The sequence below is a fragment of the Enoplosus armatus genome, chromosome 13, assembly GCF_043641665.1.
Source record: "Enoplosus armatus isolate fEnoArm2 chromosome 13, fEnoArm2.hap1, whole genome shotgun sequence".
Taxonomy (NCBI): Eukaryota; Metazoa; Chordata; class Actinopteri; order Centrarchiformes; family Enoplosidae; genus Enoplosus; species Enoplosus armatus.
In genome coordinates this window covers 5,853,670-5,874,703 of record NC_092192.1, presented here as the reverse complement: position 1 = coordinate 5,874,703, position 21,034 = coordinate 5,853,670, and the positions used below count along the sequence as shown (strand labels likewise).

The 21,034-nt window shown below is 40.9% G+C and overlaps 3 protein-coding genes across 5 annotated transcripts; 1 reads left to right on the top strand and 2 right to left on the bottom strand.

Annotated features, from left to right (window-relative positions):
• Positions 1 to 9: 9 nt before the first annotated feature.
• LOC139295422 (G protein-activated inward rectifier potassium channel 3-like) lies at positions 10 to 2,242 on the bottom strand. Its single transcript, XM_070917614.1, has 2 exons — positions 1,060 to 2,242; positions 10 to 212 (listed from the first exon to the last, which is right to left on the bottom strand). The coding sequence occupies exons 1-2, from the start codon at positions 2,240 to 2,242 to the stop codon at positions 10 to 12; spliced, it is 1,386 nt and encodes a 461-aa protein (XP_070773715.1).
• A 3,735-nt stretch (positions 2,243 to 5,977) lies between these two features.
• zw10 (zw10 kinetochore protein) lies at positions 5,978 to 12,997 on the bottom strand. Of its 2 annotated transcripts, none has more exons than XM_070917515.1 (16): positions 12,875 to 12,997; positions 11,848 to 11,982; positions 11,648 to 11,749; positions 11,335 to 11,412; positions 11,067 to 11,226; positions 10,801 to 10,977; positions 10,190 to 10,387; positions 9,825 to 9,961; positions 9,498 to 9,680; positions 8,999 to 9,219; positions 8,467 to 8,538; positions 8,196 to 8,365; positions 7,824 to 7,954; positions 7,563 to 7,694; positions 7,195 to 7,397; positions 5,978 to 6,709 (listed from the first exon to the last, which is right to left on the bottom strand). In XM_070917515.1, exons 1-16 carry the CDS (start codon positions 12,977 to 12,979, stop codon positions 6,589 to 6,591), a joined length of 2,325 nt encoding a protein of 774 aa, XP_070773616.1. In that variant the 5' UTR covers positions 12,980 to 12,997; the 3' UTR covers positions 5,978 to 6,588. The 2 variants fall into 2 exon arrangements, with proteins under 2 accessions (XP_070773616.1, XP_070773617.1); XM_070917516.1 differs by having other exon boundaries at positions 10,801 to 10,953.
• A 749-nt stretch (positions 12,998 to 13,746) lies between these two features.
• mks1 (MKS transition zone complex subunit 1) lies at positions 13,747 to 20,867 on the top strand. Of its 2 annotated transcripts, none has more exons than XM_070916839.1 (18): positions 13,747 to 13,879; positions 14,085 to 14,206; positions 14,579 to 14,631; positions 14,807 to 14,974; positions 15,370 to 15,467; positions 15,726 to 15,854; positions 16,520 to 16,624; positions 16,886 to 16,994; positions 17,117 to 17,173; positions 17,479 to 17,521; positions 17,605 to 17,667; positions 17,798 to 17,868; positions 17,957 to 18,026; positions 18,157 to 18,264; positions 18,603 to 18,736; positions 19,131 to 19,213; positions 19,932 to 20,029; positions 20,347 to 20,867. In XM_070916839.1, the coding sequence occupies exons 1-18, from the start codon at positions 13,803 to 13,805 to the stop codon at positions 20,448 to 20,450; spliced, it is 1,692 nt and encodes a 563-aa protein (XP_070772940.1). In that variant the 5' UTR covers positions 13,747 to 13,802; the 3' UTR covers positions 20,451 to 20,867. The 2 variants fall into 2 exon arrangements, with proteins under 2 accessions (XP_070772940.1, XP_070772939.1); XM_070916838.1 differs by having other exon boundaries at positions 15,367 to 15,467.
• The last annotated feature ends 167 nt before the right edge of the window (positions 20,868 to 21,034 follow it).

The window sequence follows — 21,034 nt, the reverse complement described above, 5'->3', positions numbered from 1 at the left end:
TTTTTTAAGTCACTCATTATGTACTACATCTTGCTCCTTTGCTGTGGTCCTGTCTTTGGCGCTGAGTAGGGACATTTGGACTTCAAAGATTTTGTCAAATGCACTGTAGTCCACACGAAACGCCCCTTTCTCCAAGGAAATGCACGACTCAAATCGGTGGCCCCAGAGGACCTCATCCTCTGTGTAGGATGTCCTCGCCTGACATGTCATACCTGCAACACGGCAAAGCATCAGAGGGTCACGTATATGTCACTTTATTGGAAAAATAAATTCAGAACAGCAGTCACATCAGGATATATGTACTGTAATGTTGCATTTTAAATTGCCCATGGTCAGTATAATGCAAATACATTTGTTTCACAGTGCTGCAACTCTGCCACCATGGCAACACAAAATTTATAGAATATGCAACAAATTGCTGCTATCCACCTATTCTAATCTCATCACATAGCCAAACAGAGAGGATTGTAGCTTAAAATAAAAGAAATAGTAATATGATATGATTAATATAGAAAGTTTAGCTAACTAATGTCAGTCGCCCTGACTGGATCATCAAACTTCAAAGCTGATGTTGCTCTAAGACCGCTTTTTTTTGATATAAGATGTGAATATCAGATACCAGTAAAATTAGCTAGTTATATATTATAGTACAATACAGAGGTTCAAATCTCACCGCGCCAAATCTATGCATGAGATAAAGGATTTTAAGCAAACAACACACTTCACGTCCAGCTTCCTCAGGTTTACTCTTTAATTACCATTAGCTTTGGTTAACAGTTAGCATAGAGACCCAAAGATATATGTTTGATACCGAAACACAAAATAAGTGATAGAGAGAGAGTGAGAGCAGAGAGAACAGAACTGTATCCTGAAGATCAAGCAGCAGGCCATGGCCTTTCCATGCAACCACACCTCTTACTAAAAGCATGATTTAACAGTTTGCCGACTCTTCTTTCAAGACAGAAAAGGATCTGAAAATGCAACATTTTGAAATGTAGCAGCATTACTATGGACATGACCTTAGTTGGAGGACAGCACAAGACTAATACTTCTGCAGACCTGATGCTTCCACGATGCCCTCCAGGATGACAATGATCTCAAAGCTCTCCCTCTTCAAACGCTCGGACCCCACCTCCCAGAAGGGGCTGCTTTCATTGATGACGTGCGTAATGGTCTGGGGTTCGACCAGGAGCAACCTGTCCCCCCCAGTGTCGTAGCCCAGATTGATTTCTGACTGCTCCAGTGGGATGAACTCCCCTTCCTTGGTCTGCCTGGACTTGATCAGCTTGGCCCGGATCTTGGCGTCCACCATGTGGCTCGCTCTCAGATCACCAATGCGGAAGAGCATGCACAGCTTCTCGTCACGCTCACATATGACGCAGTGCTTGCTGAAGATCAGCGTCTGGGCTCTCTGCTGTGGCCGGGAGATTTTAACAAACATGCAGCCCACCATCAGAGCATCGATAATGGAGCCGAGGATGGACTGGATCATCAGGAGCACCGTACCTTCAGGGCAGTTAGCAGTCACCATCCTGGAGCCGTAGCCAATAGTCCTCTGGCTCTCAATTGACAGCAGCAGGGCTGAAAGGAAACTGTCTACATTTTCGAAGCATGCCTTCCATTGTGGGTCGTGAACATGTGCAATGTCGTCACGCAACCAGGCACCGAAGAAGTAGATTCCACCAAAGGCCACCCATGTGAGAATGTAGCACATAGTGAAGACTAGAAGGAACCAGCGACACTTGAGGTCCACTAATGTGGTGAAAATATCTGAGATAAAGCGACTCTTGTCTGCAATGGGTCCCAGATTGACCCTGCACTTGCCATCCTTGGTGACATAACGCTGGCGCTGATTGCTGGCAGTGACATGCAATGAGTGCTCATCACCCAGCAGCTTACAGCGCTTCTTGTGACTCTTTGCAACATGCAGCTTCTCCATCGCAGAGATGGGAATGTTGCTGCTGCTAGTGGAGCCTCTTGACTGCCATCTGGAGCTGAACCGCTTGAGATGTCTGCTGCGATGCGATCGCTGAGGCTTTGGAGTCTCTTCTACTGTGTCCAGAGGAGCTGCTTGGATAGTGTGCTGTTGGGGGGACCCTTGATTAGCCAAAGTCAGAGCCTGAGAAGCCTGGCAGCAGGGACTCTGGATCTGAGAGGGAGAGGCCTCCTCGGATGGTGGAAGTGTCGAGCAGTTAGCATTGTTAAAGTTGTGGATGAGAGAGGCTCTCTTTGTTGTCATCATGGAAGCAACAGTGGGTTTAGATGTAACCTGAAATGAAGGAAAACGAAGCATAATGTTCACAAAATGTACAAAACCACCAAATAGATGCCAAGCACGTTCACAAGCTGTGCCCTGTTGAAGGCTGTCCAATTCAAAAGCCTCCTGCAAAATGTTGCTGTGGATACTGCTGATGTGGCCAGCGTACCCTTTGTGTCCTTCAAAGATCACTTATTCTGGTCTGTGTGTCCTAAAGGTGGGGATTGGTGCTGTGATGAATCCTCTTTAGCTGTCTGAGGAGTTGAGGTGCTCAGTGTGTCACCGACTGAATCAGTAGCTATTAGTAGAGGTCTTTATGGATCCTCTTGGTTCCTAGTAGCTTTTAGACCCGACCTGAGACCTGAGTCGGGCTGCCTCCAGATTACACTTAGTCAAATAAGGTCGGGTAAGATCCCATTGTATTGCCATGGGTCGCAGGTTGCCAGTGTACATGTTCTCTCACTATCAGGATCTGCATTTTGGATCAAACATCAGTGAAGTAACAATAAGAAAAACAAGTTTTTGAGTGGAGGGGGACTTTAAAAACCACGTATCATATGATATAGAAAGCTGTACCCTGTAAGAGTAAGGAGTGTAACGGATGGACTCAGGCTGTGGTCTGGGCAGGTATGCCAGCAGGTGTTTGGCAGTGAGAGTCTGCGTCGGGGGGATGGAGTTCCTGCGAGGCTCGATCCTGACGGAGCTCCTGATGTGACTGTTGCACTGAACGTTTTGAAGCGTCTCTCTGCTGCATATCACAGTGGAGATCATTGCTGAGGTCTTCCAGATGTTGATTACTCTTCAAGTTTCGCTTCTGTTTGGGCAACGAAATTAAATCGTCAGATATTTCAGTTTTCAACATCAGCTACATGGCAACCAAGTCGTGTTAGTGCTGCTTCAATACTTCTACAAGTGTTTGTGGAAATGGATAAACATGCAATGATGATAACTGTAACAGTGGTGGTGGCACACGAGAGGGTAATTAAATTTTCCATATTCATTTTGTTCACAACTCAACCTCTTATTTATATTCTGTTGCTCCTCCCTGATTCCCTGAGATTCCTCCAGAAACGTCTGTAGATCAGCCTGAGCTGTGAGGGTATATGATGATGTGCAAAAAAAATGTTTCCTTCCTTATCAACATAACATGAGGTCAGGGTTCATCAGTGTCTCAGTCACTGCTACAGTGGGATTATCACTAATCCTCAAAATTAATCGGAGAAACACCAAAGAACACGATGGATTTGAAAAGATTACTGACTGTATTCGCCAGAAGGCTTAAGAGAAAGTATTGTCCAGATGTGGCCAAATGATCTGTGGTGTGTTCACTTGTCTCCTGTGAAAATGTCCAAACAGTGCTGTGCTTACTGTATCACAACAACACACACAAAATGTGAACAAGTTTCTGGATCCTCACCACACGTGTGTCCCAGCTGTGTGGTTCATCTGTCCAGGGGAGCCAATCAGATGGATTTTACTGTGAGGGAATCTATCCTCTTAAACTTAAACAGGCAGAAAGGCTTAAAGCTTCTTGGTTATTAGAAGGGAGAGAAGTAACTAAAGGCTCAATTACAACACAAATATCTTTTTATTCTGAGTCTATTCTCAATCTCAGTGTTGCTGGACTGGTTTTAGCCACTAGTACCTGGATTAAGGGAGCAGTGATTTGTTTTGATTTTGTATCTGCTGACATAAGGAGGATGAAATACATCCAATCCAAAGGACGGGGAAAAAAAACAAAAATAGATGTTCTTCATAAATATTTTAAATAATTTGTGATAAAAGAGTTATGTGCTATACTTTGCAGATATATAACTATTATGTACAAATACTCTCAATATAAATTATAATTTCACACGTATTTGTATATATATATACACACCAATGTAACCTTGAATTCACTCTGTGGGTCTGCTGACACAAAACAGAAAACACACTCAACTTCACGTCAGGCTCTGCCGTTACACTCATAACTGTCCCCTGTGCAACAGCAACAGGTAGGAACTGAAATTACGTTGAAGCAAGGCTACTTAAAGAATACACATCCACAATAATATCAATAGTACTGTGATGAAAGTAAAAATGATAACTACTAACGTAATGATATCCTTAAATGTGCAATCATCTCCTACAGTTTCCTGGAAAGAACTATGTAATTAAATACTAATTATTGGGGAAATAGGAACTTCCTTTAAAGAGCTGCTCCATTTAAACCAAAATAAATATTCATTCATTATCAATTTCAAATGTTTGCATATTCAGATGACCTTTTATTATGCACAGACTAAAATACTCTCCAAGTTACAGCAGCAGCTACTTGGAATTAATTAACTGGAAGTGTACCAATTGAACACTGTCTCTACTTTTCCTGTAATTAGATTCTTGGAAATTAATAATTGGCGATTCATTTATTACCAATGAAAAATGCCAAGCAGTCCCTGGTTTCTGCATCTACAGTGTGAGGATTTGCTGCTTTTCAATGTTTCAGATTATTGTAAGATTAATATTTTTGGATAGTTTTGGACTGTTGGTCGGACAAAACAAACATTTGCACTCCTACCAATTTCAAAAGTCAAAACTTTCTGATTTCTTCCACTGACTGTAACACTTCCACTGAAAACATAATTTCAAACAGAGAAAATAATCACATACCTCTGCCAGAACTTAACTTCCTTGTTGAAGTCATCAATGGAGGAGGAGGAGGAGACACGGAGTGAGTGAGGAGCTGCTGTGCGACTGTCCAGCCGTTTGTCTCCTCCCACAGTGTCACTCAGAGCAAATACTGACAACGCTCAACCCAAAGCGCCGCACGTGGCTGAGGCAGCTTTGTGTCACTCGACCACCTCTAAGTGTCATCTCATGAAGGTCAACTTATTATAGTTAAATTTAGAGAGCTAGGTGAGAAGATCAATACCACTCTTATACAAACAGCATGAAGCTAGGCCCAGAGATGGTCATTTTAGCTTTGCATAAACACTGGAAACAGGAGGAAACAGCTAGCATGCTTCTATCCAGCAAAGGTCACTAAAAAACACGTTACATTACGTTTATTTTGTGAGTGTAAAAACGAAGCTGTTGCACCAGATTATTCCTTGCTCTATTACTGTGGCAACCAGTGGAGTTACTGCACCTGCCGACTTCCTGATTTCCTTTAAAAAGGTGCCGATAGGCTGATTTCTTTTTTTAACCTTTAGACAGAGCCAGACCAGCTGTTTCCTCGTTTCCAGGTTTTATGCTAAGCTAAGCTAATTGTCTCCACGCTCAAGCTTCATACGGGATATGAGAGTGGTAACAATCTTCTCATCTAATAAGACGTCTTTCCAAAATGTCAAACTATTCTTTTAACAAATCCTGTGCAGGTTTACAGAAGATCACCGGTAGCTACATGTAGGATGTACATTAAAATGCAAAATGGCTTGCATTTAAATTGTGCTTTTATCCAAAGGGATTTACAATTTGCCTCTCAGTCACCCATTCACACTCGCACACCGATGGCAGCAAGCTACCATGCATGGTGCTGGGCTAACCATCGAGAGGAAGTTGGGGTTCAGTGTCTTGCCCAAGGACTCAAACACACCAAAGTCACAGAGCAAGAAGGATCAAGTGCCACCCACAAGCCTGTCTGTTGACCAACAACACAAACATAACTTGGTCACGCCCCGCCTCCAAGATCATCATATTCATTTAAAACTGTTTGGAAAAGGTTCTGAAAAGTTTGTTTTTGGTTTATTTGGACAAGTAATAAATACAGAGTTCAGTTTAATGGCTTGTACAAGGAAATTCTCAACAAGGTCCAAGGTATCTTTGCCAGATTAAATGGTTATTTTGAGATGTTTAGGTTGAAACAAACATCACCAAACACACTCTCTCTCTCCTGAAATGACATTAGTACTATACAGTACAAGCTGAGACCTCTGACACAAGCTACAGATGAAGTTTGATTAACAATGTGCAGCAAAGTTAACCCTGGATATGACATCACATGTGAACAGATGGGAAGCTGCTGGTTACACAACCTCAGCTGGCTCTGTGGTAGTAAACCCCCAAAGCTATATGACCGAGGCTGATGTAAGGAAGCCTTCATGTAATCTCTGTAGGACTAATTGCAGTCTGAGAAGGAACACGTCCCACAGATTGATTACAACCAGCTTAAACCCTCAGCGACAGCACCTCCATCAGACAGGGGCGACCATCTCTCTGTGACAGACTGTTCAACCTACATACATGTAAATGTATACATTTAATGGAAATGAATAAAAGGCATGAATCATATTTTCCTCAGAGGAAAAAGTGCTATAGTATCTTTCTTTCTGATCGCTTGCTCCATGTATCTATTTGATTTTGGTCAGAGCTATAGCTCTCCTCTCGGTATTCTGAAACAGGGCCCGGATCAGATTCTTCACCTCCGAACTGGAGAACTCCAACGCCAGCGGACCTTTACCGTCAGCCCACCTGTGGAGAGGAATCACAGACAAATTAGCCGATTACACACACATTGATGGAAAAAACTGTAAAATGGTAATCAGACGCTCTTCTGTCAATGCCACGAGGAACTACTCAGCTTGAAAAAAACAGTTGTATAACAGCCTAAGGGCTAAAAGTCAAGATATCTTAGCAGCTTCAATTGACCCCTTTTTAAATAACTGCAATCTATAAAATAAAACAACTGACAAACCAGTACATTATTCATTGAACTTAAATCAAACATAAATCACATCATTTATTCTGCTGTTGGTAGATTTCAGGAAATAAGCAGAAGGGAGAACAAATAAGATAAAAGCAACTAACTACAGCTGCTTTATGTAAAAAAAAATTAAAAAAAAACGTATCTAGGGCATTTTATAACTTCAAGCTTGAATGTAATCATTACATTTTGTTGAATTAATTGACTTTATATTGTAATCTATTGATACTTTATTGTCAAGTTTCCTTCTTACCTGTCGACTATCTCCTGCAGGTTGGCCCGCAGCACGATGACCAGCTCCTTGAAGGTGCTCCACTTCTTCACATAGAGAGGCACTTCCTCCTGATACTTCTTGTTCTTGTTTTCTTCAGCCAGAGGGATGAAGACCAGCGGACCCTCCTCGATGATGGTTTGGCACAGAGTATGGAGGTGCTCCCCATCCTCGGAGGAAATGTCCTGCAGGCAGTTACGTGAGAAATAAAATCCTTATTGATGATCAATAATGTATACTATGAGAAGACAGTGTCCATGTCCATTTTGTTATTAGTAACACCTTTGCATTGCTCTTGCCAAGTCCTACATTCATGTAGAGTGACTGTGATGAAAAAATTAAAGACAAACCTCCAGCATCATGATTTTGGCAATGACTTCTGTGATGGCTGTGTTGAGGAGGTTGCCCACGGCTTTGCAATAGATGCTGACTGGTAGGACATCCTGCCACACTGTTCCCAACTGCTTCAACTGATGGATGACCTGCAATCAAGCAAACTGACGATCACTGTATGACTGAGAAGCAGTGCATGGAGCTATGAAGAGCTGCCTCCTACAGTCACAGTTACAGGCTTATTAGTAATAGAGTTATACATTTTACTTTCCTCTCACCTGTCTTACTGCTTTGCTGGCTGCGATGTAGTTGTCTTCATCATCCAGGTTGCAGAAGTTGTGAGCGGTGGAAAGTCTCTCCAACAGTTCAGCTCTCTGGACGTTCATCTGTGCCAAGAAGCACTGGGCACCTGGAGGAAAATGACAAAAGGGTGCTCAGCATATTTCAAGGCAGACTGCAGGTTAGATATTTATTATTATATTATTATTATATATTATTATTTCATATGTGGACGTGGACATTTTGGCCTGGTGGTGGCACTACAAAACAAATGGGGACTTAATGTCTGTGGACCATAAATGTCCACAGGGGATTTAAATAAAATCAAGCCAGTAGTACCCTGACATACAGTTGCAGAACTGTTTGTTTACCCAGTTTCCTGAATCCGGGCACCATGTCAACAAATGTTGCAATGCCCTCACTGAGGGGCTGCGGCAGGTGAGCTCTGAAATAGTGGCCCAAGGTGAGCAGGTGGTGGGCCAGGTACATGCAGTTGTTGTGCTGGATGGCAGCCAGGTGAGGGAACTTGAGCAGGTTCTCCCTGGATGGAGAGGCAGAGAGACAAGTGACAACCATTTACACCTTCAGGAGGAAAGGTCTTGGTTTGATTGCTATATGTTACTGTGATGGAAACATCCTTACTTGTGGTACGTCGGTACAACATCATAGAACAGCTGGAAGATGTTTCTCACGGTGAAGAAGAGTTGTAATGCGCTGAAAAGAGCGATAACAGGAAGACTGATTAGATTTTACAACACTTGATGATGTTCTGACAAGCCTCTCAGCCCGGTGCCCCAGTAAAAAACACTTTCGAGATGATTTATGGAGGTCTAAAGGTCGGGGTGTCTTGGCCTCTGCTGCCTCAATTTTTACCTTTTTAAAAATAAAATCTACCTTATTTTTAGTGTCATGTCGATAGGACGTTTCAGTTGATTTATTGTCAATGTGTAGGTCACTCCTGACAGTAGGCTGCAGCTGTATTGACTTGTGTGGCTTCACAGTGTTTTGTAATGATAGTAGCTGTAACAGTGCTGTGAGCCAAAGACAATCTCTACAAGAATAAAAGAAGTGTATCAAATCAAATAATCATAAATAATCGCTGAAACTTATACAACATATGAAATTAATTCGACTCATACGGAAGACAGTTGGGTCTCTGAGCACTGTAACGTACCATTGTGTGGAGCTAACGGCTTCGCACAGGGTGTTGAGTGCCAGCTCCATCAGCTGCTGCACTGACTCACTGATGCGGCAGGCTGGCAGACACAGACTCCACGCAGAAAGCTGCTTTGTGTTCTCCATTGTCGTCTCGTCCTTGGTGGTCTCTTGCTTCATCTTCACCTCTGAGCCTGGAGAAGGCAGCTTGGGAAGACGCAGCTTGTAGTCTGGTGTGATCTAACATAAGACAATTGATCACGTAAAGCTGGACTACAGTATAATGCAATCTAAGACAATAGATTTTTTTGTGAGATAGTCTAAGAGGTACTAATTTCAATTCTTTGTTTCCTGGTTTCCTGGTGTACTTGTACTGGAGATCATTATATAATTATTAGCTATACATATATATTTAACTTCAATCATAGTTAACCTGCGGGAGTTTCATGTGACGTGTTTTGTTGCCACATTGTTGTTTAGTCTATTCATCCAGACACTCAGCTCTAGCTCACACATACTTTGACGGTGTTGTGCATCTTGGAGGTCATGAGTTTGCGGGCTGCCACGATGACATCCCTGCACTTCTTGCTGGCAAAGTGACAGTTGACGTCCCTGGCATATTTGAGCAGGTCTGTGGAATCGCTCTGCAGATACTCCATCTCCTTCAGAGACTTCTCAAACTCCTCAGTTTCCTTGATCACCTTGAACAAAAAAATAAAATAAATAATGTTACCATAGACCCTTATGTTACACAGTACTGCTCACAAAAGTGAATGTGTTACCCCTGTATATTTTCTGCATTTTACTACATCATTATAATACACAAACTGCTGTTAGGTCCATACAGTGTTGTATTTTTCCAGCTGGCTGCTGTTGTTGGGGATGGAGTAGAGCAGACACTCGTGGATGATGCACTGGGAAATCTCCTCCCAAATCAGCTCCCCCAAGATGGCTGAGAGCTTTTTATCACCAATGGACACGTCTGAAAACATAACAGACATGTGACTCGCCTTTTCTCAAGCTCATTGCGTAATATTTCAACAATACAACGTTTAAGGTAAGCATGGGTATAACGCATATGCTGAATAGGTCTCTTGCTGTTTAACTCTCATAATGAGGCTGTCTCAGTGAGAACACTATTTGTAATTTTTAAATTGTAAAACACAGTATCATTAAGCATCATTTCTACGTGGGCCCAGCCATACTGTACCTAGCAGGTGTGCATGTAGTGTCTTGAGCACCAGGAGCAGTTTGCTGTAGACCTGTGAAGGAGTGGATCTCTCTTCGTGGCTCTCCTCCAAACACTGTAAGGACAGGATGGTTCCCTCATCCTGCTGCTCTGTTACCCTCACTGACAGTGACGGGTACATTACCAACGGCTTCAACATGGTCTTCAACAGCACCTGACCTGAACGACACCAACACAAGCCTGTACTGAGCAGGTTCTGACCTCAGATACACTGCATTTTAGAGCTAGACTGATAGATTAACTGGGCCGATAAATCAGCTGATGTTAGCTAATTGCAGACACATTAGTATCAATGCATAAATCAGCCAGTAAGTAACAGGAAACTGCAGTGCAGAAATGCCAAAAATAAGCTTAGAAACAAAGTCTCCATTACAAAGTCCAACAGAGCAGCCACTACTTACAATTTTAAAGTGTCAAATGTCCCGCTCACCACATATGTAGGTCCCAATTCTCTAATGTGGTGCGTATATCAAATAAATGGAAATAAAGTGTCTGGAAGGTATGAAAACATATTTTTAATATGTTATGAAAGTAGTGGATATTTAACAGTGAGCAGTGTTGTTTGCTCTTACTGAAGAGTTTGATCTTGTGCTGAAGATCTCCCTGGATGGCCAGAGCTTGCAGGACGCAGCAGAGGAGAGAAGATGGTTTTGGTTCACAATCCTTACTGCAAGCATGGCTCAGGTTCAGCTCCACCCTCAGGAAGGACTTCAGATCTGCAGGCTCTGGTGCCACACATCCAACAGTCACTACTAAAGCCTCACATTCAGATAGGTTTCCGGTCATGTTTTTTTTAAATGTACAAAACAAGAAAACGGTTTTCCCGAGAAAGTCTTACCCTTTGAGGACGGTAATCTCCAGATGACGAGGCCCTTCCATTCATCTCCCAGGTGGTAAATTAAGTTTTCTCTCTGCACTGTCAACTCAGAGCTGAGACCACTGAGCAGTGGCAGCTGGGAAGTCTTCCAGCCCTTGAGTGAATCCACACTGGCCCTTGCCTGGAAAAAATATTACCCATCAAACAGTACGTTAACATGCACTTAAGAAACCAGTTTACTGTTCACACGTTTGTAATAACGTCATGACATGATGTAAGCAGCTCTTACCCTTTCCAGCTGGTTGGCTGCATCAACATACTTCTTGTCCTGTAAAGCTTTGCTGAACTCCTCCATTGCATTGTGAAACTGAGTAACACAGAAGATATGACAGCCACAGAAACATTCAAACATGTGAATAATGGAAGCTCTAAATACCACTGTTTTTCTGCTGATACAAGAGCTAGACTTTTATTTCATGTATGGCTAACACAGACCCCTACCTATTACATCTCTTTTTAAGGACAATGCATATAATAACTTTTACATTATTTAAGTTACATTTATTTTATATATGATATGGCCATGATCCTGTATGTTGTACCTCTTTCAGGTGTCCAAGCATTGTTATGATGATAGTATTTTTCTCCAGCTGCTGCTTCAGCTTTGCATACTCAGCCACAGCCACGTGGATATTCTGCTGCACCTGTGTACACATATACCAAACAGTTAAAACTATGGCACTGCTGTACACTGGCCTTGAGAAGAACTGAACCCAGTCTGCTTCAACAGGTTCACACATACCTCAGTCTCAATGCAATTTTTAAGGACATCCATTTCTTTGGAGACTGTGTCAACCTGCACCATTAGCTCCTCGGATCCTTGAAGACTAGGTAGGAAGTCACTATACTTCTTGTTTATCATGTCGCATACTTCTTCCTATGAATAAAACAGAGTTAATAGATCATTTTTAACGAGATAGATATTTTGCTTTAAGCCCAGGGCATGATTGTTTGCAGTTATTCTACAATTATAGCCATTAGTGTAAGGCTGTAAGTATATTGTAACTCTCATCCACCTGTAACACAGCAGTTGATGTAAATATACTATTAATTACTCTCGCTGTACAAACGCCTGGATACCCTTGTGTATAAAATACAGTCATTATACTATCTTTATTCCATGCTTTCATGCAACACGTATGGCCGACTCCGTCTATTGAACAACAGTTTTTACATAGAAAACACAAGGGCACCAACAAAAGAACACGGAGGTAATGTTGTAGGTATAATAACGATGAATCACAGTAACATTCACTTTCACGCTTCTGAGAAGGAGTTATACAGTTAGCGTTAAGAGATATGGTTGTCATTTTTGGCTATTCGGTTGCACTCATGGTGAACTTTATACGATAAATCGACATAATGTTACTGTAAGACAACGCTAATATTGTTAATATGAAGTTGTTTCCTTAAGGTTTCAAATATGTCCTAACGTTGTATAGTTTTACTGAACATATTCGAGCCACGTAGACATGTGTAACCACTGAGTCTGCACTACATATGGCTAATTAGCTAACAGTCATGCTAACATAAATATACTTTTTAGCGCTGAATCAAACTAGATGGATAGTCCGATCTGTACTAACAAGCTAATTGTGTGGCTAATGTTTATTTGCAGCTGAGTGTTATTTCAGAGAGTACCGAGAAAATCAAGCTAACGTTAGTGAAAGGATGAGTGAAGTTTCATACCTATCAACGTTAGCGCTAAGAGCTAACGCTAGTTCAAACTTTACTTAGAGTAGCTAATGCTATGCTAGCTGCTGGATTACCTTTGTATCTTCCACTTTGCGCGACATTTTGCTTATTTTACTGGACAGGTCCTCTTTCTCCAGTTTGCCAGAGCTGGCGAGCACTTCGGTCACAAACGACGCCATGCTGTACCATAAGGTTGTTATATTTTACAAAACTGTGACAGATCATCAACAACTCAAGACCCGCCAGGCGGTTTGATTGGTTCCGAAATGTCGGCGGCTAGATACTCCTCCACTGCCTTCTTCTTCGTTTTTTCATTTCATGGCAGGTTGCCACCATACCGTACCACGACCACCACCAAGTGTTAGGGGAGTGCATAACCTGATTATTTCTGCTGAATGTAAAAACTTCACGCATAAAGGGCTCAAATCAAACACTTGATAAAAATAAATAAACCCCTGCCTGGAGTATGTGCACATTGTAATGTAACCAGACAGAAATAATTCATGTGTCTGGTGAGCAAAGGAGACACTATCAGCACTTCAGCAAGCAAAAACACAACATTACATTAGGAAGTCTTCCTGGGAAGGCATATGATTAACTAAAGGAAACTGGTTAATAGAGATAATTTTGTTTTTTTCTTTCCCTCTTTTCCAATCTACTGCTCCGTCATCCAGTTCAGTAGGTGGCGGTAATGCTCGTGTAAACTGGTTTGCGAACCGCCAAAATATCCAACCAGAAGAAGAAGAACTACGCATCTCTATGGCAACGACAACTACATTTGTCGTGCTGTGTGCTTGGCTGGGAGCTTGTTAGTTACTGGTAGCTGTCATTAACAACATCAAATGCTTCTTCGCTGACATTTGTGTCGCTTACATTTGCAAACGCTGCAAACGGCTCGCTGATAAATCGCAAGCCGAGTACGCAAACGACAAAAAACGAGCTATGTGCTAACTGTAGCTAACGAAAAGTGCTAGCTAACATAAAACCAGTAGCTAAATATCAATGGCAGACTGCTGGAACACAGATACCGGAGAAGCTGTGTTTCGGTCCCGGGATGTGGTTAAAAACTTGAGAATAAAGTAAGTATCTCATGGTATTGTTAACATTAGCTTATCTTAGCTACAAAGCTCCAACGTGCTAACATTACTCTGACGAGTGGGGGATTTACAGTGGACTGCCGTGTTAGTTCAGTGTAAGAATCTGTCTCTGCACACCTCATGGTGTGAGGTGTCATTCTCAGGACACGTTATGTCAACACGTTGTGCATTTGTTTCCCCACCTTAGGGTGCGTATAGAGAGGGTGACCTCCACAGTAGCCCTCTCTCAGCACCTGCAGCACCAAGTTCTTTACCAGCAAGACAGAGGAGCCATTGAACTGGAAACCCTCACCTCACAAGGCCAGACAGGTAAAGTTATTTCAACTGCAGAGAAAGACTGATGGTGAAAAATCCACCGCTGGACGGTTTTCACTTGTCCATATGAGTTATTGTGTCTCTTGTACTGTACTCCTGTGCTGCTCCACTTACATTAATTTTCCTCCTCTGGTTGATCTTTATTAAACATTGTGATTTTCATTTCCCTGTTTAACTTGTCAGGACTTGCTGGTTTTATTGTCAGCTGAGCTATTGCCATTAAGTACTATCAAACACCAGAGCGGGTACAGGAATGTATCAGACATTGTGTATAACCTGTATTTAAACATGCATACATGTTTTAGGGTGGATGTTTCCTTCAAAACATGTCTTAATAACTTGACATTTCTGTTATTCTGTCACCAGGTGATAATGAGGAGGAGCTGGTGGTGGGCTGGCAGGAGAAATTATTCAGTCAGGTAGAACTTTGAGTGTTTAGTATCCTCATCCTACAGCAAGTGTAATGATGCACTGCATATAACCCAAAATGCTTTGGATTAAAAAGAAAACAACATAAAGGTCAAGAGTTAAAGCTAGTTTTGTTGTTATTACTGAACCCAACCTCCTCACCATCATGTCTCTCTGTGGTCCCAGTATGAGATGGAGCTGTTCCAGAACGAGGCAGCATGTCAGACCCCTCTGGACCGTCAGTACCACACAGAAGTCAAGGCCCTGACCAGGGCCAAGGGGAGACCAAATCACAGGATTTTCACATACACTGATCATGACCGCTACACCAGCTGTCTTCCATTCCACCAATTGGTAGGTTCTGCTGCATCCTTCAGTGTGAACACCATCATCCAATAATTCACAGTACAGCGTTATATATTTGTATAGAAAACAGATAAAAACCAAGCTTGAATAAGAGTCATTAGAAACAAAGTGAATGAGTGTCATTTCAGTCAGTGTCTTAATATTTGTGATAAGTCTGTAATTTTTATTGTAAGTTTACTTTGATGTTACACATGAACCAGACTTCTCTCCACACTCCCACTGTGAGCGCTGTCAGTGCAGGAGAAGGCAGCTTTGCTCCTGTTGTATAGCACTCATTCCAAAACAGCCTTTATTTGTGAAAATGAATGTGAAACCACAAATTCTAAATGTTTTGCCTGGTACTGTGGTTGTAAGTAACTTGTTGTTTTTGATCCTGAAAGCAGCACTCCACTGACTTATTAATAGCAACCAAATCCAGCCCCACATTCCTGGCTAAAAGGATGGCCAGCGTGAGACACAGACGGCAGGACAGACGCACCATGTAGGTGAAACACCAGCTCACTAATTAAAATGAACTAATAACTCAGATTGTCTTCCATGAGGCAATTCTGTATTTTACTGTATTTTTTTTTTTTATAATATACATAATTAGAGTCTCCTCATAACTAACTTTCAGTTAGGATCAGATGTCATGAAGAAACTTTCATCCAAGTGATGCTTATTAATCCTCGAAGACAGTACTTGTAATGTTTAAAGTTTTAAACAGTCATGTGATAGGATGGTCTCACATATTTTGCAGGGATTGTAGTATCCCAAAGTCAAAGATCATCAACTGGGAGCCCACAGAGGAGTTTGTGAAGAACAGTCATGTGGTGAATAGTACCATGCAGACCATGCACATCATGGGAGACCTGAGCCCCCCTGGAAGGTAAGACCATTAACACAAGGACCCCATTTCCATTCAGTTCAGTCACATGTTCCCACATGGGGATTTTGACTTACAGCATCACAAAAACAGAGTCATCCATCAGTTTCCACAAGGTGTTAAACTGCGATCTGTTTTGTTCTCGATTGGACTTGTCAGTGGATATGGTGTGTCTCAGGTGGGCAGCAGTGTTACTGTATAGGTCCTGCTTATTTTTCTTTGCTGAGGAAGCTCATCTGTAGCTTTTTAACAGCACCTTACGATAGCTGGAAGCGGACAAGTTAGGTGACTTTTCAACTCCATGTGGTCACACTGTACAGATGTAATTTACACCTGGCTGAGATCTGACAACAATGTGAATGAGACCACCTCCAGATGTGGTGGCAATGCATTGTGCGTGAATTTACACTTGTGTTAACATGCGTTTTTCCTTATCCAGAAAAGATATTCAGATACAGATCTCTTGTTAATACCAGCTAGAAATGGAATATAAAGATACAATATAAAGTATACATGGTTCTATTCTGACATTTAGGAGGTAAGTCTTGCAGCTTAGAACTTGTGTAAGCGAAGGAACCTTTTGCTATTAGCAGGTTTCATTGACCGCAAGAATTAAAATCTAAGTACGTGGTTCAGCTGTGCTTTTCTCTTTGTACTTGCTTCCTCAGGCTGGGCCAGAAAGAGAATGAATGTTTGCTGGTAACCATCAAAACAGATGGCAGTGGAACAGTCATTGTAAAACCTGACTTCAACAAAGAAAAAGAGCCCTACAGGCAAGTTCACAACATGATAGGAGACTGTGTGTAGCTCCAGTAATGACAGATAACAGATCATATCAACATGTTTTTCTTTTTAGCCACGCTAGTGACTAAAAGTCCACAACTTTGGTCCAGACAGAAATATCTTGACAAATATTGGCTGGATTGTGATGAAACAAAGAAAACAAAACTATGTTCATTATATAAATAAAGGATAAAGGAAATGCATGTTTTTTGGACAAAGAAAACCAGTCTGGTGTGTGTGCTGTTGTGCAGGATTGTAACGGAGGGGGAGAAGAGAGAAGTTTGGCGTCTCACTGTGGAGAATGTATCCACAGCCATGCAACCAGAGGAAAAGGAGAGGGAGCAGAACATGTACAAAGATGTGAGTTCATCTCCATCACATTTCATCCAGGACCAGAGCAGAATTGAAGAGTATAGCATCATTAAATTAAACATTTCGCTAGTTCATGTTCATATTACTGATTATTTTGTCTCTGTTTCTAGCTGTATGTACGGCACAAGGAGTACCTCAATAGCCTTGTTGGACAGGACTTTGAAATGGTAAGTCATGTTATAAATTATCTTTGGAGCTGAATTTTATCTGAAAGTAGGGATCAATGCTCATTATAGCTTCCCAGAGGCAAAAGTTACATATTCAAGTTGCTTGTTTTGTCCGACCAACAGTCCAAATCCCAAAGATATTCAATTTACTGTCATATGTGAACAAAAAGCAGCAAATCCTCACATTTTAGAAGCTGGAAGCAACACATTTGATATTTTTGCTTGAAAAATTATCAAATATTAACACTGGACTGAAGACAAAACGTTAAATCAACGTTTGCATTTACTGTTTGTCTGTCCCCTAGCCTCCTGTAGGTATTCTGCGTTACATGATGAATGGAGAGATAGGTGAGTAGGAAAGCTGTTGTCATCACTATTGTTTATATTTCTATCTTTGGCATTTAAATCTCCTTCTTCTTCTCTTTACCCAGTCTCAGCCAAAGGCTTTGAATATGATAACTTATACATCCATTTCTTCATGGAACTGCCTAACAGTAAGTCACATATAGTACTGTATATATCACTATTTAAATTGTGATACTTACATGTTGTTGAGACCTTTTTAAATCAATTGAACTAAATTAAAATTTCCACTGCAACTTGTGTTATTCTTATTTATTTAAGATTGGTCCAGCTTGCCATTTCAGTCTCTCTCAGGAGTTACCCAGACATGCCGGGCCAAAACATTAGGGAAGGTGTGTATACAATACAAGAAACTGGTAAACAACTTCGGATCACGTCTACTGAGATTTATTAAACCCTCATCATTCTCTCTGCTGACAGGAAAATGTCGCTTTCTTCAGTTACCCCTTCAGCTTTGAGGCTTTCTACATGTGTGAAAAAGAGAGTGAGGGTTAGTATCAGCCATGGAATGATGTTTTTCAGGAAATTGTTTCATGCATTTTGTTTATTTTAATGATGTATTCAAGATTAAGTTTAAGATTAGAAATTGGATTGATACTTGAGTTTTCTCCTTATTTCAGAGTCAATTCCCCAGTGGCCAGTTCTCTACTTCAAGGTTCTTTCTCTGGACTCCTGGCAGCGCTATCGAACTGAAGGCTATGGCTATCTGCTCTTTCCTGCCATGCCTGGTATGATGTGTACACTGCAAAGTTTGGGATTAAAATTAGGGCTGCAGCGAACAGTTATTCTCATTACTGATTAATCTGCTGATTATTTGCAAATTCATCGATTAGTTGTTTTCAGAAAATAGTGAAAACAATGATGAAAAGCAAAATATTTGCAGTTAATTTGCTTGTCAATCGAATAAAGGATTAATCAACCAGTTGTTTCAGCTCTAATTAACATTTACAAAAGATACTTTTGTGTAAAGGTGTCTGTTGGGATTAGAAATGTAGGTGCTGAAGTAATCACTAATCACTAAGTCCTTGGTCTTATTTGTCCACATCTTATGTTTTGTGTGTGTCAGGTAAACATACAATAACATGCCATACGTGGAGACCCCTTCAGACGGGGACAGTCTCTGCACTGAGGCGCTTCTTTATTGGAGGTTCTCCAGAGCTTGAAGACCACAGCTACGTCAGAATACCAGGGACCTTCAAGGTAGGCTCAAACCTCTGTGCAAGCTCTCTGGAGATGAACAGTGCATATGGACAATTTGAGCTCATCATTTTCTCTATTTTTTTACGCTTGTCACTCACTTGTTGTTGTTGGATGTTATGATTACATACATTGAATAGTTGAATGCTGTTTTCCTGTGGCTGTCAGCACCATTAAATAATAAATAATAGATGAAGTAAATAGTAAACATCTGGTGGTGAGGACACTTCAGAATATGAAGAGAAAAAAGGTAGAAAACACAAAAAAGCTGCAGATTCTGCTGCAGTTGATTATTTATTGTGATTTTTTTGGAACCACTGGTCATTGTTTATGACCATGTTCATGCTGTATCTGAAGAATGGACTTTTTATTGTTATTCTTCCATATATGGCTGCAGGGAGAGAGGCTCAGTCGTTTTGGCTTTTGCACTGAAACCACAGGAAGTGTCACCTTTAATCTGCACTGCATCCAGCAAGCCAGGTAAGTACTGGGTGGACACAACCATGTCTGTCAACCAGCACTGAAGGGAAAAAAAGGACATTAATGAATTAATTAGTGGGTCCTTTAACCTGATGCTTATATTAGTTTCACCACAACAGTAAATATGCAATATCACACCAGTCTACAGCACCACAGTGAATTATTAGGGAAGCGGCTCCTTCTGATTCAGTGAACTCACAAGACCAGAACAATATAGATATATAATATAGTTGATCAGAGATACATCGTTATGGTGAAACTCTTCTCTTGAATTGGAACTCTCAAATTATTCAACTTTTGAGGAAATTAACGTCTCAGTTTTGAACCCAACAACCAAACCACTGGTGTTTTTTATGGAGTTTCTGGTTTTACAACGTGGTTACAAATCACCTGTCTATGCTCATCACCTATGTCTTGTTGTATTTAGTGAGGAAATATCTTATGGAACATGTTAAAAGTTGGGTCAAATGTCTATAGTCTGGCTCATTTGGCTACAGTAGCTGTTAGTGTAGATAATGATGAATTGAATATCTAATGGTATTCGTACACCAACACTGTAAACATGGTGATACAAAGGTGACTCACATGCCTGGAATATGTCAGTATGGGTGTAGAAATTATTATAAACCTCAGTATTTGTTTGTGTACAAACCTTCTGTGAAATATTTGATTTAGCTGTACACTGGGGTTTAATGAATCCATGTTGTGTATGTTTCAGAGCCTTTGTTGATGCCACCATGTTGAAGAAGAGGAGGCAGAAAGTTTTTGACCAGCTGGGAGGATTTAGCCAGCAAGGAGCGGTTTGCACCATCCTGGGTAAAGACATTAGACGAATTACACTGAAATGGTTAATTATTATTCTATGTTGCTCAGGTTTTGGAGGTACTGTATAATTTCCCCCTGGGGATCAATAAAGTATTTCTGATTCTGATTCTGATTGTATCGTGACCAGTGGAGCCAAAATATTGGAAGAAAAACAGAAACACTTTTTTGTTGTATGACATGACAAGACAAACATTAATAAGCACATAGAGTTTGTCATTATCTATTAAGAATTTGTTTGGGATTTTTTTACTGTGTAGTTTTGCCATTTTCATTACATATTGTTTATTGGTATTTGTTTTCATGGTCAGAGGCCTTCCAGAGGGCAAGGAGGAAGATGCAAGACGCCCGAGAAAGTCTTCCCAGAGACCTCATCAACACCAGCTCCCAACTCCAGATGGAATCCTCTGCGTGAAGGACTCATTCTGTCAGATACATAAAAACAGCCAAATGGCTGAGACATACTATTTTGAGGTTGAGAACAGACGCGACATTACCAGCAAGTATGAGTTGACATTGAAAATATTTCACATTTACTATGTTTTGCTGATAACAGATGTACTGTAATGAGTCAAAGAGAAGACAACAGTGTCTGATTGCTATTTATTCTTTTTAAAGATAGCTAACATGTTGGGAGGGGTAATAATTGAGGTAAAAATGGATTTATGTGGTAATGAATAAGCAAAGCCCGATATTCCTTCTAATTATGGTATTACCATGCATTGTATTCTATGTACAGTATGTATGTCACTGTTTGTCTCAGATATGAGTAAATGGTCTTATTTTCAGAGTTATAGACAGTGAGGCTTGTGAAAATTGATTACATTTTAGATTTGGATAGTATATTTTTCATTGATTATTTCAACATAACATTAGAATTATATTTGCTGTAATAAAACGTTTTTTTTTTAATGAACTGTAACCACTATTTTTGTGTATTTCTTTCCCTTGTGATTATCGTCACTTTCATTCAAATTTCATACAGAATTATACTTACTT